We start from the raw sequence: 20,423 nt of genomic DNA on the forward strand, positions 1-20,423 counted from the left end.
AGAGATATAGCTTAGGTTCTATGAAACCCGATACCTATCACTGATCTATTACTCATTCTCTCACGCCTTTCTATTTTTCAACTAAGCTTCACTCACTTTGTATTTGTTTATTGTTGTCTGGAAGACATATGGTGTCTATATTTTAAATCAATATTATTAATAAAGATATTTATTTTGAGGTTTAGTTTATGTGGTTTTCTGGTCATCCTACCTCGAATTTCTATTATTTTGTGGTTTTACCTGAATATAACCTTGCCTCGGAGTCAAGATTCCTTATTACAGTCCTGTTTCCCATTTAAAATGGCCCCGAAGTGACAGCATCAGCTAGCTGGGCATTACTATACCATCAGACCTTTCCAGACTATTCCTTCTCAATTTCCAACAATTTTCTACTAAGTGAGAAAAGGCCTTTACTGCATGGAATCGGGGAGGACCTTACTGCATGGCATCGGGGAGTTATGTCCTGGTTTGGAAGGGTGCGCGCCCTCAAGATGACGGCCCTACCCAGGCTGTTCTACCTCCTGCAGACTGTGCCAGTCCATATCCCCGCATCATTTTGGCGCAAAATCAAGCAACTATTTACCCAATTTGTCTGGTCCAAGAGCCGCCCAAGAATTCGGGGCACTATTCTGGCCCAACGAAGGACGAGGGTGGACTGGGGCTATCGGACTGTTGTAAGTACCATCTTGCGGCGGCTCATGCGAGGGTTCTTGACCTGATGCATGGCAGAGGCTCCAAATTAGGGGTGTGCATTGCCCAGGATACATGCACTTTGTCGGTGTTGACTCTTCCCTGGACCTTACTGAACAACAGCAAACTCACGGTTACTTAGTGTTGGCCAGATCCTGCGGACATTGCATACCCCCGGGAAGAAAAATACTCTGATCCAACCACTGTGCCCGTTGATGACAATAACTGAGAACCTGAGGTTCCCCCTGGAGCATCTGCTGCCCTCTTCTGGGGTGGTACCAAATGGACCCCTTTGCGCATGCTGCATGTAGCCCCAAAGGGAGTGATTCTTCCACTTTCCTCGATTCTGGGGGATCACCCGCAGAAAATAATAATAATAATAATTCACTTATATAGCGCTATTAATTCCACAGCGCTTTACACATATTGGCAACACTGTCCCCATTGGGGCTCACAATCTAAATTTCCTATCAGTATGTTTTTTGGAGTGTGGGAGGAAACCGGAGTACCTGGAGGAAACCCACACAAGCACGGGGAGAACATACAAACTCCTTGCAGATGTTGTCCTGAGAGGGACTAGAACCCAGAACCCCAGCGCTGCAAGGCTGCAGTGCTAACCACTGAGCCACTGTGCCGCACATGCGCTATCACTTCGAGCACGCACAGCTCCAACACTTTTTCTCATCCCTCAGTTAGGTAGGAGAGTTTCCACACCCTATGTCCCATTTTGAAACCTTATTTACCTCAGGTTCCAGCCCCAAATATGCCATTTCGACCACATATAAGCTATTCATTGCCAATGACTCAGACCACCTCCCTCTCTTTTGTAGGGCTTGGGAGAATGAATTCGGCCAGGTGTTCTCTAGAGAGCTGTGGGACCGCTGTTTTAATCTATCCCACAAATTGGTTACCACCACCAGGTCTCAGGAGAAGAGTTATAAAATTGTTATATATAATATAATGTGTAACAAAATAGAAATGTAGAAATTTTTGCAAATTTATTAAACTAGAAAAAAGAGAATTTTGTTACTTACCGTAAATTCTTTTTCTTATAGTTCCGACATGGGAGACCCAGACCATGGGTGTATAGCTTCTGCCTCCGGAGGACACACAAAGTACTACACTCAAACGTGTAGCTCCTCCCTCCTAGCATATACACCCCCTGGTAGCCAGTCCTAGCCAGTTTAGTGCAAAAGCTGAAGGAGGACATCCACCCACAAGTAGAGACAGAGCAAAACCCGGAACAACCGGAACCTCTGTCTACAACAACAGCCGGTGATAACACGCGGAACAAGAAACCTGCCAACAGGCAACAGGGAGGCTGCTGGGTCTCCCATGTCGGAACTATAAGAAAAAGAATTTACGGTAAGTAACAAAATTCTCTTTTTCTTCATCGTTCCTTATGGGAGACCCAGACCATGGGACGTTCTAAAGCAGTCCATGGGTGGGAATAAACAGAAAAACTGAGAAGTAGGCGAAACCTAACTTCACAAATGGGCGACAGCCGCCTGAAGGATGCGTCTGCCCAAGCTCGCATCTGCCGAAGCAAGAGCATGCACTTGGTAGTGCTTTAAAAAGGTATGCAGACTAGTCCAAGTGGCAGTCTGACAGACCTGCTGAGCCGTAGCCTGGGCCTGAAGTCTAAGAGGGACCGACAGCTCTGGTCAAGTGTGCCTTGATCCCCAGCGGGAGAGGCACTTGAGTACACTGGTAGGTATCGGAAATGGCCGACCTAAACCAACGAGCCAGGGTCGGCTTAAATGCCGAGAGGCCCTTACGCTGACCAGCGGTCAGCAGAAAAGAGAGGCGCACCGCCTAAGAACAGTGTGTGCACCGAGACACACAGATCCGGAGCGCCCGCACCAGATCCAGAGTATGCAACGCCCTTTCAAAGCGATGACAGGAGCCGGACAAAAGGAAGGCAGGGAAAATGCCCCGGTTAAGGTGGAAGCAGCAACCACCTTAGGGAGAAAGTCCGGAGTCGGACGGAGAACCACCTTGTCTTGATGAAGGGAGGACTCCGAAGAGAGTGCAGCCAAAACTGAGACTCTCTTGAGGAAAGTTATGGCCACTAGAAAGACCACTTTCTGTGAAAAACTAAACAAAGAAACCTCCCTAAGAGGCTCAAAGGGGGGTTTCCGGAAGCCGTGAGGACCGAATTAAGGTCCCGGGACTCCAAGGGCCGCCGGTAAGTGAGATGCGCCCTGCATGAAGGAGCGCACCTGGACCAGTCGGGCGATACGCCGCTGGCACAACACTGACAGAGCCGAGAAGTGTCCCTCAAGGGAATTGATGCGTCTGCCCAAGGGATAGTCCTAGCTGCAGACCGGACTGTAGAAGGGACAGGAGGGTCGGCAAGGCCAAAAGGCCAAAGGATACTTCCGAGCTCGAGTCATAGTGGAGATGACTTCAGGAGGGATACCAGAAGTCGTCAAGATCCATGACTCAAACGCCACGCCGTCAATCTGAGAGCCGCAGGTTCTGGCGGAAAGACGGACCTCGTGAGAGAAGGTCTGGACAGTCCGGGAGATGCTATGGCATCTCTACGGACAGACGGAGCAGGTCAGGGTACCAAGCTTGCCTGGGTCAGTCTGGAGTAATGAGAATGACCCGACGGCCCTCCTTTCTGATCTTGCGCAGGACTCTGGGCAAGAACTAGAGAGTGAAACACGTAAGACAGACGAAGCTGGGACCAAACTTGAACCAGTGCGTCCGCCGCAAAAACCTGAGGATCGTGGAGCCACGGTTTGACGGCTGAGACAATCTGCCTCCCAGTTTTCCACGTCTGGTATGTGGGCTGCGGATATGGTGGACTAGGAGTCCCCAGTCCACTGAAGAATGCGATGAAACTCCAACATTGCCAGGCGGCTGAGTGTCCCGCCCTGGAGGTTGATGTAGGCAAACGCTGTAGCGTTGTCTGACTGGACTCGAATGTGCCTGGCCGCCAACAGATGGCGAAAGGCTTAGAGAGCTAGAAACACAGCTCTGATTTCCAGCACGTTGATCCAGAGGGCTAATTCGGACAGAGTCCAAGTGCCCTGCGCTCCATGGTGGAGATATACTGCTCCCCAGCCGGATAGACTAGCATCTTGGTGAGGATCACCCGGGACGGAGCCAGGAAGGAGCGTCCCTGAGTCAGAGGAGCCGAAGCCACCACTGAAACGAGCCCCTGGTCTGTGGCGAAGCCACCACCCCGTGGAAGGAGGAAGTCCGCTTGTTCCAACAGCGGAAAATATCCAGCCGCAGATGGAACTGGGCAAGGGAATCGCTTCCATTGACACCACCATCTGATCCAGCACCTGTATTAGGTGCCTGATGGAACGACGTCGACCGCCAGCGGAGGGACTGCTGTTTGACTAAGGGCAGCTTCACAAGTGCCGACAGAGTCTCGAATTGCGTCCCTGGGAATATGAACTTCTGGGTCGAAGTCAGAGTGGGCTTGGACAGAATGACAAACCACCCGAATTGGTTAGAGTGGCGAGAGCGAGGCACTCCGCTAACAGTTTGCACTGGATGAAGCCCAAACTAGAAGGCTGTCCAGGACAAAAGGATCACTGCCAACCCCTAGAGGTGCAGGACCGCAATTACAGCTGCCCCGACCTTGAGAATACTCGAGGGGCCGTGGCTAACCCCAAGGGAAGAGCCACGAATTGGACCACTCTGATTGAAAAACGTAGCCAACGCTGGTGTGAAACTGCGATTGGCACATGCAGATAGGCATCTCTGATGTCGATGGGTGCTAGGGAATCTCCTTGGGTCATTGATCGCAGAGACTCCATGCGAAAATGCCGCACCTGAACATGCTTGATGAGAAGCTTGAGATCCAGGTCGGAAGGCACCGCCCTTTTCGGGGACTAGGAATAGATTAAAGTAGAAATCTCAGAACCGTTCCCAGTCGGGAACCGGTACAATTACTCCAGTGGCCTGCAAGAATGCCACAGCCTGTGAGAAGGCGGCGGCCTTGGAGCAGGGGGGAGTTGCAGAAAAAATCTGTTTGGCGGGCTGGATAGAATTCTATCCTGTAGCCGTGGGAGATGGTATCTCGCACCCACTGATCGGAGACGTGTTAAAACCATACGTCGCCAAAGTGGGAGAGCCTGCCACCGACCAAGGACGTAGCTGGCATGGCCAGATAGCCAGGAGGAGGCTGACTTAGTGGCAGCATCTCCTGCGGTCTTCTCGTGCGCCATGTGGGTTTACGATCCTTGGCTGAGCCAGTGGACGAGGCCGAGGGCTTAGAGAACGATCAGATGGAGGAACGAAAAGAACGAAACCTCGACTGATTCCTGCCCTGGACAGGTTTCCTGGTTCAGGTTTGTTGCATGGAAGAACTCTTCCCGCCAAGAGCTTCCTTAATAATTTCATCCAGTTGTTCCCGAATAGTCTGGTCCCAGCAAAAGGGAGCCCAGCAAGGAACTTCTTTAGAAGCATTCGCCCTCCACTTCCGAAGCCACAGGAGCTTGCGGATAGCGAGGAAATTAGCCGAGGCCACCGCAGTGCGGTGAGAGTCTCTAGCATGGCAGACATGGCATAGGATGAAAAGACTGAAGTCTGGGAGTTAAGGCAACCATTTCGGGCAAAGAGTCCCTGTGAGGGAATGCATCTCCTCTAGAGAAGCAGAGATGGCTTTGAAAGCCGCACTGCTGCAAGAGCTGTGGAGAACGAGGCCCCTGCCGCCTCCATACAGATTTGGCCAGAAGGACAACCTGGCGGACAGCAAAGCCGTAAGTGAGGAGCCATCAGCCACTGATACAACGGTCCGGGCTGAGAGTCTAAACACCGGAGGGACCACCTCTGGTGAATGAGCCCACACCTTGACCACCTCTGGTGGAAAGGGAAAACTGCCATCAGAACCACGCCTTGGGAAGCGTTTGCCAGAGCAGACCCTGGGCTTGGTCACAGCGGCCTGAAAACTGGAGTGGTTAAGGAACACACTCCTTGTTCTCTTAGGCAAGGTAAACTGGTGCCTTTTTGCCAGAGAGGGTTGCTCCTCTGATACTGGCGGATTGAGGTCCAGTACAGAATTAATGTACAGTGGGATCCTTAGAGAGGTGCCGTCAGCCACTGATACAACTATCCGGGCTGAAATACTAGACACCGAAGGGACCACCCTTGGTGAATGAGCCCACTCCTTGACCACCTGTGGTGGAAGGGGGAAACAGTTATCAGAAGCACGCTTTGGGAGCGTCTGTCAGGACAGGCTCTGGGCTTGGTCCAGTGGGCTGAAAACTGGAGTGGTTAAGGAACACACTCCTTGTTCTCTTTAAGGTATACTGATGCCTTTCTGCCAGAGGGGGATACTCCCCTGATACAGGCGGATTGAGGTCCAGTACAAATATAATGGACGCAATCAAATCATTAGCATCTGCATCACCTTTGGACAGATCAATGGTACATTAAGTAGCGTCCGAGCCCCCAGTAAAGACATCATCCTCGTCCAGTGAGTCAGCTCGTGAATCAGAGCTGCGAGACGGGAAGGGACAGGGGACCCTGCGTCTCCATTTTAGGAGGACGGGGACTGAGACCAGATGAAGAGTCCTCTGAGAGCTTGCTGAGCGAGCCGTAGCAGCAGAAGCGCCCTGAGAAGGGGGCTAATGCATGCTCAGCACCACCGGAGCAGCTGGAGGGACCACTGATGAGCCTCCAGGCTGAGGGACCACTGTGTTTATGTGCTCAGTACAGGCAGTACGAGTCTACATGCAGTGCATATTAAGAACAGCCTTGCAGCCTTGCTCTGATGTGAGACATGCTGCAGAAGTGGGGGCTCTGTGAGGGAATGCATCTCCAGAATGACCCCCAACAGAGTAAATAAACAGAGAATATAAGCAGCTGCACAACCAGAGGTTGTGGCTTGCCAGACCGTTTAACATACATTTCTGTGCCCTCCAGTCCCCCAGCCCAGGCCCCCATTTGTCACAATGTGGTGTCTCTGTGCCTATGCAGACATTGAGAACGCTGAGAAAATGGCGACCGGAGCGAGGAGAGGGGGCGGGGCCTACTCTGAGAGCGGGCAAATGAGGTATACAGGGGAGGGAATCTTTCCTCAGTGAGGAGTGTCCGTTCACTGTGCTGCACAGCCGCTGGGCGGAGCCACACTGTCCCTCTGCATAACTAATATGCAGGGGCAGTGAAACCGAAACTAGGCCTCAGGCGAAGCCGGGGCCTAGATTTAAACATGCGGCCAGCGTGCAGGCACCATCGGCGCGGTTCTCCAGTGAAAACTGGAGAACCGGCCGGAAATGTTACCACAGTCATATAACACACTCCCCCCAATAAATAAAGTACAAGGGACCCCTGAAAGACCACTTGCTGTGGTAAAAACGTCTCAATACTTAGCTTTTGAGACGCAGGGCCATGTCCCTGGGGGGGGGTTAAACGCTCCGTCCGGCAGAATCCTGAACAGGGCTGCGGATGGAGACCGGTCTCCTGCAAGGCAGAGAGGACCGTGATGACTCCCACTTCAAGCCAGAGCCCCAGGGGATGGTGAAGGAGCGCGGCATGTGAAGGCTCCAGCCTTGTAAAATCAACCTTAACAGCACCGCCGACACAGTGGGGTGAGAAGGAACATGCCGGGAGTCCAGATTGGACCCGCTTTTCTTCCAAATCTTGAAATCCAAAAAAATAAAAAATCAAAAATCAGAGAATGCATGTGTGTGTGTGACCTCCTGAACACAAAGCATTGAAACTGGCTAGGACTGGCTACCAGGGGGTGTATATGCTAGGAGGGAGGAGCTACACGTTTGAGTGTAGTACTTTGTGTGTCCTCCGGAGGCAGAAGCTATACACCCATGGTCTGGGTCTCCCATAAATAACGATGAAGAAAACTCAAATATCACGTGGTCATAAGTAGAGTAGAATCACCCTTTTGAGCTAGTACAGCCCTGAGTCTTCTTGGGAATGATGCAACAAGTTTTTCACACCTGGATTTGGGGATCCTCTGCTATTCCTCCTTGCAGACCATCTCCAGTTCCATCAGGTTAGATGGTCGGGTCTCTCCAGAGATGCTCAATTGGGATTAGGCCAGGGCTCTGGCTGGGCCAGTCAAGAAGTTGTTCTTAAGCCACTCCTTTGTTATTTTAGCTGTGTGCTTAGGGTCTTTGTCTTGTTGGAAGGTGAACCTTCAGCCAAGTCTGAGGTCCAGAGCACTCTGGAAGAGGCTTTCTTCCAGGATAGCTCTGTACTTGGCCACATTCATCTTTCCTTCAAGTGCAACCAGTTGTCCTGTAGCCGGCAGCTGAAAAACATCCCCATAGCATGATGTTGCCACCACCATGTTTCACTGTTGGGATTGTATTGGGCAGGTGACTAGTAGTGGCTGGTTTCTCCACACATACCGCTGAGAATTATCACCAAAAAATTCTATCTTCATCTCAACAGACCAGAGAATCTTATTTCTCATGGTCTGGGAGTTCTTCATGTGTTTTATGCAAACTCCATGTGGGCTTTCATATGTCTTGCACTGAGGAGAGGTTTCCGTCAGGCCACTCTGCCATAAAGGCCTGACTGGAAGAGGGCTGCACTGATAGTTGACCGTGTGGAACTTTCGCCCATCTCCCTACTGAATCACTGGAGCTCAGCCACAGTCATCTAGGGGTTCTTCTTTACCTCTCTCTCACCAAGGCTCTTCTCCCACGATTGCTCAGTTTAGCTGGATGGCCAGGTCTAGGAAGAGTTCTGGTGGTCCCAAACGTCTTCCATTTAAGGATTATGGAGGCCACTTTGCTCTTAGGAACCTTGAGTACTGCAGAAATTCTTTTGTAACCTTGGCCAGGTCTATGCCTTGCCACAATTTTGTCTCTAAGCGCCTTGGGCAGTTCCTTTGACCTCATGATTCTCATTTGGTCTGACATGCACTGTAAGCTGTGAGGTCTTATTCTTGGGGGGCTTGACAATACTCAGGGGAGAAAATGCACTAGATACTCAGCAGGAATTTGGCCAAACAGAAGAACAGAAAACCGATTCAAGCAAAGTGGTCCTATGGGTTTTCCTTGCACAGCAATGTGCTCAACTGCCCAATGTGTTGTGATTGATGTAAACAAATAGTGTGAACAGAGTTCCTTTTTCAATATCCCTAGTAAAAAAAAACCAAAAACATACTTGAACCTCAGACAGCTGCTTGTGACATTTTATCACACGAGCACTGCAGCCCATCACAAGATCACCAGGGAACACAACGCTCGGAGCAGCACTGCTAGAGGAAAAAAAAATGTAACATGATTGCCTACTTTACTTTATTTGAACATACCGTATTTTTCGGACCATAAGACGCACTTTTTTCCCCCCAAATGTTGGGAGAAAGTGGGGGGCGCGTCTTATGGTCTGACTATAGGGCTGCGGCCGGGAATGTGGGTGCTGGGGTGGAGCGGTCATCGGGGGCACGAGCAGGCTGCAGCAGCGCCTGCCGTGACCACGTGGGCCCGCTCATTACATATGCACGCCCATCCTCCCGCCCATCATCTCTCAGCGAACACGGCGCTGACAGGTGGGCGGGGTGATGGGCGGGGGGGTGCGCGCATAATTAACAGCCGGCCATGATCACCCCTGGCAACTACAGCCTGGAGTGATCATGTGCGGCTGTATTCACTGCCCCCCGTGCATCATTATCAGCGCGGGGAGCAGTGAATCAGTGTACTCACCCGTCACCGCGTGTGGAGCCGCCCCCCTGCAGCATCGCGCGATGTCTTCCTGTCTGTGCCGGTCAGCTGATCTGGTCACTAGCGGCGCGCACAGCGATGATGTCATCGCTGTGCGCGCCGCTAGTGTCCACCAGCTCAGCTGACCGGCACAGACAGGAAGACATTGCGCGATGCTGCAGACGTTGACGGCTCCACACGCGGTGACGGCTCCACACGCGGTGACGGCTCCACACGCGGTGACGGCTCCACACGCGGTGACGGCTCCACACAGCGGCGCTGCAGCTGAGACAGAGATCGGTGCTTCAGGGAGTGAGGAAAGGTGAGTATAAACGTTTATTTTTTTTTTCTGTGCCACAGGCCATATACCAGGATGGGGGAATAACATGAGCAGGATGGATGGGGGAATAACATGAGCAGGATGGATGGGGGAATTACATGAGCAGGATGGATGGGGGCATTTCATGAGCAGGATGGATGGGGGAATAACATGAGCAGGATGGATGGGGGCATATCATGAGCAGGATGGATGGGGGCATATCATGAGCAGGATGGATGGGGGCATTTCATGAGCAGGATGGATGGGGGCATATCATGAGCAGGATGGATGGGGGCATTTCATGAGCAGGATGGATGGGGGAATAACATGAGCAGGATGGATGGGGGCATATCATGAGCAGGATGGATGGGGGCATATCATGAGCAGGATGGATGGGGGCATTTCATGAGCAGGATGGATGGGGGAATAACATGAGCAGGATGGATGGGGGAATAACATGAGCAGGATGGATGGGGGCATTTCATGAGCAGGATGGATGGGGGAATAACATGAGCAGGATGGATGGGGGCATATCATGAGCAGGATGGATGGGGGCATATCATGAGCAGGATGGATGGGGGCATTTCATGAGCAGGATGGATGGGGGCATATCATGAGCAGGATGGATGGGGGCATTTCATGAGCAGGATGGATGGGGGAATAACATGAGCAGGATGGATGGGGGCATATCATGAGCAGGATGGATGGGGGCATATCATGAGCAGGATGGATGGGGGCATTTCATGAGCAGGATGGATGGGGGAATAACATGAGCAGGATGGATGGGGGAATAACATGAGCAGGATGGATGGGGGCATATCATGAGCAGGATGGATGGGGGCATTTCATGAGCAGGATGGATAGGGGCATATCATGAGCAGGATGGATGGGGGCATTTCATGAGCAGGATGGATGGGGGAATAACATGAGCAGGATGGATGGGGGCATAACATGAGCAGGATGGATGGGGGCATTTCATGAGCAGGATGGATGGGGGCATTTCATGAGCAGGATGGATGGGGCATTTCATGAGCAGGATGGATGGGGGCATTTCATGAGCAGGATGGATGGGGGCATATCTTGAGCAGGATGGATGGGGGCATTTCATGAGCAGGATGGATGGGGGTATTTCATGAGCAGGATGGATGGGGGCATTTCATGAGCAGGATGGATGGGGGCATATCATGAGCAGGATGGATAGGGGCATATCATGAGCAGGATGGATGGGGGAATAACATGAGCAGGATGGATGGGGGAATATCATGAGCAGGATGGATGGGGGCATATCATGAGCAGGATGGATGGGGGCATTTCATAAGCAGGATGGATGGGGGCATTTCATGAGCAGGATGGATGGGGGAATAACATGAGCAGGATGGATGGGGGCATATCATGAGCAGGATGGATGGGGGCATATCATGAGCAGGATGGATGGGGCATTTCATGAGCAGGATGGATGGGGGCATATCATGAGCAGGATGGATGGGGGCATTTCATGAGCAGGATGGATGGGGGAATAACATGAGCAGGATGGATGGGGGAATAACATGAGCAGGATGGATGGGGGCATTTCATGAGCAGGATGGATGGGGGCATTTCATGAGCAGGATGGATGGGGGCATTTCATGAGCAGGATGGATGGGGGCATTTCATGAGCAGGATGGATGGGGGAATAACATGAGCAGGATGGATGGGGGAATAACATGAGCAGGATGGATGGGGGCATATCATGAGCAGGATGGATGGGGGCATTTCATGAGCAGGATGGATGGGGGCATTTCATGAGCAGGATGGATGGGGGCATATCTTGAGCATGATGGATGGGGGCATATCATGAGCAGGATGGATGGGGGCATATCATGAGCGGGATGGATGGGGGCATATCATGAGCAGGATGGATGGGGGCATTTCATGAGCAGGATGGATGGGGGAGTAACACGAGCAGGATGGATGGGGGAATAACATGAGCAGGATGGATGGGGGAGTAACATGAGCAGGATGGATGGGGGCATATCATGAGTAGGATGGATGGGGGCATATCATGAGCAGGATGGATGGGGGGTATATTATGAGCAGGATGGGGGTATATGAGCAGGATCATATACAAGGCAGGAGGATCCTTACCAGAATGGGGTACCTTAGTAGAGAATTTGGGGACATTACCCCATAACAGTGTCAGCAGCAGATCCTCGCCCCATAACAGTGTGTCATGACCATATTTTTTGGTTAAAATTTTATTTTCCTATTTTCCTCCTCTAAAACCAGGGTGCGTCTTATGATCAGGTGCGTCTTATAATCCGAAAAATACGGTAAGTGGCTGCTGATGGAGAGAAAATTAATTTGAGATTTCGCAAATTCATCGAAATGGAGGCCAGAAGCCATTTTCCTGAAGTAACGTTCACTGTTTGGCTGTTCAGGCCACTTTCTTCGGTCCAATGCACCTGCCTCTTGTGACACGTTATGACGTTTGGAGAAGTCTGGGCTGATCATGATGTGTTGTCCCACAAACTCATTACCCCTAACGAAGCATTAGTGAAACATGCGTAGGGTCATTGGTGGATAAGCATCAATATATTCTGTGTCCTGATCAGCTTAAAGTCTATTTTTTTTCTTACATCTTGCTTACATTTGCTGTGTAATAATAATAATAATAATAATAATTATTCATTTATATAGCGCTGTTAATTCCACAGCGCTTTACATACAATGGCAACACTGTCCCCATGAGTGCTCACAATCTAGGTTCCCTGTGAGTATGGTTTTTGTTTGTTTTGTTTTTTTGGAGTGTGGGAGGAAACCGGAGTACCCGGAGGAAACCCATGCAAACACGGGGAGAACATACAAACTCCTTGCAGATGGTGTCCTTAGTGGGATATAAACTCAGGACTCCAGCACTGCAAGACTGCAGTGCTAACCACTGAGCCACCGTGCCGTGTAACCACTTATGTTGTGGTTGTACCCTGTTGTACCTACCAGATTTGGCTATTGACCATAATTTTATATATACTTACTGTGGCTAGAAACCGAGGCACAATAACTGCACCATCTTCATGCTTTCAGGGAAACTATATCTCAGATGCACAAAAAAAAAAAAAAATCTAAGATTGTCATGTTGGATTTTTATTTTCTCCTGCGTCTTTTTTAATATTTATCATCACAAAGATTTTACACTTTTATATTTAATTTTGTCGTCTTAGCACTATTTTCTTGGTTTCCCTTTCTATTCAGTGCATCACTACAACAACAATACGTTATGCGGCTTGGACCACAAAAATTTCAATTTCCATAGACTGCACCAAACTGAAAAAATGAGGACAGAAGAGGTCCAGGTGAGAATAAGTTTTTCTAATTTCTCTTACCAATATTTGGCTGTGCTTTGGGGAGATCACAGAGCATAATAATGTACATTCAAATAAGCTATGTAAATATAATTAACCAGTCTAATTCCAATGACTTGTATACTAATAAATGTCACAAAAATCGGGTCACCAACACATGTTAGAAAGTGGAAGTGGACAACCTCCTTCAGTTATGCAAGGGTATGTGCACATGTTGAGCATTTGCAGCAGATTTTTCAGCAGCAAAAAAACAGAAGGTTGGCTGGAAAAAAGTTGAGTAAACTATGTGTGCTTTTGATGATCTATTGCTTGCTGGCTGAAAAACACTGAAAGAATTGACACACTGCATATTTGAAAATTGTAATGAGGGATCAAATACACAAGAGGAAAAAAAAAAACCAAAACCATGTGCAGGAGATGTCAGAAATCATTTACTTTGCTGGTGCTGTAAAAAGTTGCTTTTTTATCCCCCAGAGGTTTGAGCAAGCTCTAAGGCTATGTGCGCACTAGAAAGTGCTATTTTCTTAAGAAAAAAACGGACCCTCTGAAAGAATCCCGCACCCGCGGTAAAAACCGCACCCGCGTTTTTGCTGCAATTTGCTGCGGTTTCTACCGTGGATTTACCGCAAGTTGGTTCCCGTGGATTTTACCATTAGCATTCAGTGCAATAAAGCACACTGAGAAGAAAAAAAAAGAAAAAAGTAATTTCCTTCTGAGATCGATAAATAAATAGATAGGATAGATAGATAGATGACAGATCACTGCAGTTCTCCCGAGCGGTAATGTGCTCACATTACCGGCCGTGAGAAATGACCGGTAATTACACCTGCTGTCTCGTTGCGAGGCTGCATTCAGTACAGTGTCAGACGCGGCTGGATCAGTCTGCAAGCATCGTGGGACCTCCGTGGATTACGCCAGAGCTGTGTGTTTGGGAGGGGTTAATAAAGGGGTGAAAGAGGGGCTTTTTTGTTATTTTATTTAAAATAAAGGATTTTTCGGTGTGTGTGTTTTTTCACTTTATTTACGGGTTAATCATGAAAGCTGTCTCATAGACGCTGCCATGATTAAGCCTGGACTTAGTGGCGGCGATAGGCTGCCATTTAACTCCTTATTACCTGGATTGCCACCGCATCACGGCAATCTGGAAGAGCTGGGGACACTCCGGGACTGCGCAATAATGAATGCGACAGTCCTGGGGCAGCTGTGGGCTGATATTCTCGGCTGCAGGAGGGGGAGGGCATTAACCCTGCCCCTCGCCCTCCCCAGCCTGAGAAGACCAGGCCGCCGCTGTGTGTTTACCTCAGCTGGAAGGTAAAAATACGGCGGAGCCCGCGGATTTTTTATATGTCCGTTTGATTTCTATGTGTATTCTATATGTCTGTGTGATCTGTGTGTTTTCTATGTCTGTGATGTGTGTGTGTTTACTCTCTGCTCCGCTTCCTCTTCCTGTCATAATGACATCACTTCCCTGCAAACCGCAGGCAGTGATGAACATTACCGCAGGTAAACCGCAGCTATACCAAGGGTATACCGCACACAATTTGCTACCTGCGGTATACCCGCAGTATTTCGCGATAGCATTACAGTGAATGGAGTGAAATACCGCAGGTACCTGCGGAAAAGAAGTGACATGCAGATTTTCTCAATTCTGCAGAAAGAATTTTCTTGAGAAAAAAACGCAGTGTGCGCACAGCTATTTTTTTCCCATGGGTTTTGCTGGGAAATGTCTGCAGAAAGATTACAAACATTTCTCAAGAAATTTCTGCAGCAAAACCGCGGGTAAAAACGCAGTGTGCGCACAGGGCCTAACAGTCCCTGAGATTGTCCCTTTCTGGAAAAACAGGAGACATAGTAACAAAGCAATGAATACACATTTTGTCGTTTCCAATCCGCTGATTACGTAAGCTGTAAAATGGATCCATTTGGCTAGAACAGAAAATATAGATGGATGGAGATGACGTGCGACTGTGTAAATTTTATTACACTGAGAAAATGACTAGAATAAAAAACATTTTTTGGCACAATCATATTATTATACAGGTTCCTGCAGCACCCAGAGAGAACATTACCTGGCAATCAATCTTCCATATTTTCTCAGATGTACATTTTGTAATGCAGTTTGTCTCCTGAAGGAAAAAAATATAAAAAATGCAAACATAATATAAGTATATGCTGATATCCATACAATCAGACACAAAGAAGAAATGCACAATTAGCATTAGGTTGGCAGTTAGAGCAAATAGCTCAGGTCTTTCATGTAGACTGACAAAATGAGACAGGCTATTTTATGGTAGCCTGTAGTCTGCAGCAGAAGACTGTGCCTCTCTACAGTAGGAGCAATTCTCCTAATAAATCATTATAGAGAGGGGAGAGCCAGCACTGCCTATGAATGTCATGCAACAAATAAGAAGTGTAAAATTCACAAATTCATTCCTACTGTACTATAAAGCAAAATGAGCTGTATATATCGGTGACATCTCAGAACCGCTCCCATGTTGTAAAGACAGATAACTGCAAATAAAGGCAGTCCAGGTGCCAGCATATGCAGCAAGGCCACACACACCAGCACAATGTCAGAACTGGCCCTCACAGTGTGTGACCAGCAGCCGTGGATGCAGGCGAAGCAGGCCCAAGTAAATGGTGCTTAATTAATGATGCCTGTGGAACAGGGTGAGATAGTTTAATGTGAACAGACTCCAACATTAGTTTTGATAGTAGCAGAAGGAATTTGCAAACCACGCTGCTCGTGCACGACATAGTGGGGGTCAGCCACCAGACCAATAAATCATTATAGAGAGGGGGGAGCCAGCACTGCCTATGAAAGGCATGCAACAAATAAAAAGTGTAAAATTCACAAATTCATTCCCTACTGAACTATAATGCAAAATGAGATTTATAGCAAACAATTGATCAATAACTTGAGCCACCCCTGCCACGTCACGGCAAATCTCAATAGGGGGGTCCTACGCTATTATATAATTCACCATTGTTCACATTTCCCCACCTCACCCTTCTCCACAGGCTTTGTAATAAAGCACCATTTACTTGGGCCTGTCCCGCATTTATTCATGGACCCTCCCTGGTCAGGCACTGTGAGGGTTAGTTCTGACATGGTCCTGGTGTGTGTGGCGTTCGCTGCACATGCTGGGACCTGGGATACCATTATTTGCAGTTGCCTCTCCTTGCAACCATGGAAGCGGTTTCTGAAATGGTCCAGGTAAATGTGTTGCTTTAATATGGTTCTACTTTTAATGAATTTTTAAAGCCGCATGGCACAATGGAAATATTAAATATAGAGTAGTGCCCCCCTATTGAGAATTGTTGTGATGTGGAAGGAGTGGCTCAAAAGGTTGATCAATTTTTTTGCTAAAAATCTCATTTTTGCATTGTAGTACAGTTGGAATTATTTGTGAATTTACACTTTTAATTTTTCGCACGCCATTTTTCAAGCAGTGCTGCCCCCCCCCCTTCTGATGTAATTCTCCTGTCATAAATATGCCAAAATAAACAGAGTAATATAGAGACGTAGTTCCTCTGATCGCAATGTATGATCTTTTACGCAGTAAGCAAACATTCTTCATATCCACGTCTTAACTATTTGGCAAAACAGAAAAAGAGCAGGGAAAATTAAAGGAGGGGGGGGGAGGTGTCATTTTATCTTCATTACAAAATAAATCACTTATTAATTTAATTCTTAAAAAGTGGACCCCATAAACCTATAGCTGTGCAATGAAAAGCGATTGGAGCATCATATGTATCCCGAATGGCATCAAAACATTGCTCTATTGATGAGAAAATAAAAATGTTCTGGGTCTAAGCAAATAGCAACAAACTGTTTTCTTTTAAAGCTCTGAAAGTTTGACACTGACCAGAAAATCCTGTCAGGTCATTTTTACTGAGGAATGAATGTCATAATATAAGCCCCCAGAACAAAAATGGCATAATTGTGGTGTTCTTTTTCACCATTGCATGCAGTCATTCAAAACTGGGGGGGAACCAAAATAAAACACACAAGATTTTTTTTGTAATTCTTATATTTACTACTTAGAAAAAGATGTAAGTGTTGTTGCCAACACTATCATACAAAAAAGGGTTTGCTTGTGTGGCGATGAAGTGGGGCTGAGCGGTTGTGCCGGAGCTAATCTCTTGCCTTCCTGATGCATATCTTGTGCATATTCTCCGGTAGATGACTCATAGCGCCCTTATATCATACCCTAGGGCAGCAGAGACTGTTGGGATTAAGAGGGGTTTGCTGTGGTGTGAACTCCGGTCGGAAAGGACCTGTGGAAACCCTGGCGGGAAGAAGGTACCTGAGGAGACAGCGGCCACTTCCTGTGCCTCACATCCGGTCGGTCTGAGGAACAGTGCTAGGAGATTCCTTTCTGCTCGGTTGGCGATCTGGGGTTGCACTGGAAGTTGAGAGGTCGTGGGCTTTATTTTTTTTTTATTTATTGAGGTAAACACCACGGCTTTGACTGTTGCAAGTGTCTACAAAAGGATGTCGCCCATCCTGGCATCTTGACTGCCAGGTGAGTGGGAATAAACAAGGCCACAGAGGTCACAGAAAATATCCATCTTCCTCACAGTCATTGTGATTTGACTGCCAGTGGTGCAACTAACCAGTGAGCTGGTACAGAAGAGTGTTAGCAGCAGCTGAAAAAAAAAAGAATTTTGTTTACTTACCGTAAATTCTTTTTCTTATAGTTCCGTAATGGGAGACCCAGACCATGGGTGTTTAGCTTCTACCTCCGGAGGACACACAAAGTACTACACTTAAAAGTGTAGCTCCTCCCCCTGAGCTTATACGCCCCCTGGTGAGCAGACCCAGCCAGTTTAGTGCAAAAGCTTAAGGAGAATAGCCACCCACAAGTAGAACAGAGCAAAAACCGGAACAACCGGAGACTCTGTCCACGACAACAGCCGGTGATAACACGCGGAACAAGAAAATTGCCAACAGGCAACAGGGAGGGTGCTGGGTCTCCCAATACGGAACTATAAGAAAAAGAATTTACGGTAAGTAAACAAAATTCTCTTTTTCTTTATCGTTCCTTTGGGAGACCCAGACCATGGGACGTTCCAAAGCAGTCCCTGGGTGGGAAATAAACCGAAAAAAGGCAAGAAGTAGGCAGAACCTAACTTCACAAATGGGCGACAGCCGCCTGAAGGATGCGTCTGCCCAAGCTCGCATCTGCCGAAGCATGAGCATGCACTTGGTAGTGCTTCGAAAAGGTATGCAGGCTAGTCCAAGTGGCAGCCTGACAGACTTGTTGAGCCGTAGCCTGGTGCCTGAAAGCCCAAGAGGCACCAACAGCTCTGGTCGAATGTGCCTTGATCCCCGGCGGGGGAGGCACCTGAGAACTCTGGTAGGCGTCCGAAATGGTCGATCTAATCCAACGGGCCAAGGTCGGCTTAGTAGCAGAGAGGCATTTGCACCGACCTGTGGTTAGTACAAAAAGAGAAGTGCACCGCCTAAGAGCAGCGGTGCGAGACACATAGATCCGGAGAGCACGCACCAGATCCAGAGTATGCAGCGCTTTTTCAAAGTGATGAACAGGAGCCGGACAAAAGGAAGGTAGGGTAATGTCCTGGTTAAGGTGGAAAGGAGAGACCACCTTAGGAAGAAAATCCGGAGTCGGACGGAGAACCACCTTGTCTTGATGAAAAACTAAAAAAGGTGACTCCGAAGAGAGCGCGGCCAAATCAGAGACTCTCCTGAGGGAAGTAATGGCCACCAGAAAAACCACTTTCTGTGAAAGATGATGCAAAGAGACCTCCCTAAGAGGCTCAAAGGGGGGTTTCTGCAAAACCGTGAGAACTAAATTAAGGTCCCAGGGATCCAAGGGCCGCCGGTAAGGCGGAATGATGTGAGACGCACCTTGCATGAAGGTGCGGACCTGAGCCAGCCGAGCGAGACGCCGCTGGAGCAGCACTGACAGAGCTGAGACTTGTCCCTTGAGAGAGTTGAGGGACAGTCCTAGCTGCAGACCGGACTGTAGAAAAGACAGAAGGGTCGGCAAGGAGAATGGCCAAGGAGGATGGTCAGTAGAGCGACACCAGGACAGGAAAATTCTCCAAGTCCTGTGATAGATCTTAGCGGAGGAAGACTTACGGGCCCGATTCATAGTGGAGATGACTTCAGGAGGGATACCAGAAGCCGTCAAGATCCAGGACTCAAGAGCCACGCCGTCAATTTGAGAGCCGCAGAATTCAGGCGGAAAAACGGACCTTGTGAGAGTAGGTCTGGACGGTCCGGGAGATGCCACGGCATCTCTACGGACAGATGGAGCAGGTCTGGATACCAAGCTCGCCTGGGCCAGTCCTGTGCAATGAGGATGACTCAACAGCCCTCCGTTCTGATCTTGTGCAGAACCCTGGGCAAGAGAGCTAGAGGGGGAAACACGTAGGACAGACGAAACTGGGACCAGTCTTGAACCAGTGCGTCTGTGGCGAATGCCTGAGGGTCGTGGGAGCGAGCCACGTAAACGGGAACCTTGTTGTTGTGACGGGATGCCATTAGGTCCACGTCCGGAGTGCCCCATTTGCGGCAGATTGACTGAAACAATGCCGGGTGCAGGGACCACTCGCCACCGTCCACGGTTTGACGGCTGAGATAATCTGCCTCCCAGTTTTCCACGCCTGGGATGTGGACTGCGGATATGGTGGACTTGGGAGTCCTCCGCCCATTGAAGGATGCGTTGTACTTCCAACATCGCCAGGCGGCTGCGTGTCCCGCCTTGGTGATTGATGTAGGCAACCGCTGTCGCGTTGTCTGACTGGACTCGAATGTGCCTGCCCGCCAACAGGTGGTGAAAAGCTAGGAGAGCTAGAAGCACGGCTCTGGTTTCCAGCACATTGATTGAAAGGGCTGACTCGGACGGAGTCCAAGTGCCCTGCGCTCTGTGGTGGAGATATACCGCTCCCCAGCCGGATAGACTGGCATCCGTGGTGAGAATCACCCAGGACGGGGCCAGGAAGGAGCGCCCCTGGGACAGGGAGAGGGGCCGAAGCCACCACTGAAGAGAGCTCCTGGTTTGTGGCGAGAGAGCCACTAACCTGTGTAAGGAGGAAGGCCGCTTGTCCCAACAACGGAGAATGTCCAGCTGCAGGGGGCGCAGATGGAACTGGGCAAAGGGAGCAGCCTCCATGGACGCCACCATTTGACCCAGCACCTGCATCAGACGCCTGAGGGTATAACGGCGGGGCCTCAGCAGAGAGCGCACCGCTAGTTGTAAAGACTGCTGTTTGACTAAGGGCAACTTCACAAGAGCCGTCAAGGTCTCGAACTGCATCCCTAGGTACGTGAGACTCTGGGTCGGAGTCAGAGTGGATTTGGGCAGATTGACCAGCCACCCGAATTGAGCTAGAGTGGAGAGAGTGAGCGAGACACTCCGCTGACAGTCTGCGCTGGATGAAGCCTTGACTAGAAGGTCGTCCAGGTAAGGA

At 49.3% G+C, this 20,423-nt stretch overlaps 1 protein-coding gene across 1 annotated transcript in view; it reads right to left on the reverse strand.

The window, feature by feature from the left end:
- Positions 1–20,423, reverse strand: part of RNF17 (ring finger protein 17) — a 733,334-nt gene that overhangs the window by 84,766 nt on the left and 628,145 nt on the right. The window contains exon 32 of the mRNA XM_075331310.1: positions 15,050–15,106. Within this exon, the coding sequence (XP_075187425.1) occupies positions 15,050–15,106 (57 nt within the window). The remainder of the gene's footprint in view (positions 1–15,049; positions 15,107–20,423) is intronic.

This window comes from Anomaloglossus baeobatrachus, assembly GCF_048569485.1.
Source record: "Anomaloglossus baeobatrachus isolate aAnoBae1 chromosome 2 unlocalized genomic scaffold, aAnoBae1.hap1 SUPER_2_unloc_1, whole genome shotgun sequence".
NCBI classification, from domain to species: domain Eukaryota; kingdom Metazoa; phylum Chordata; class Amphibia; order Anura; family Aromobatidae; genus Anomaloglossus; species Anomaloglossus baeobatrachus.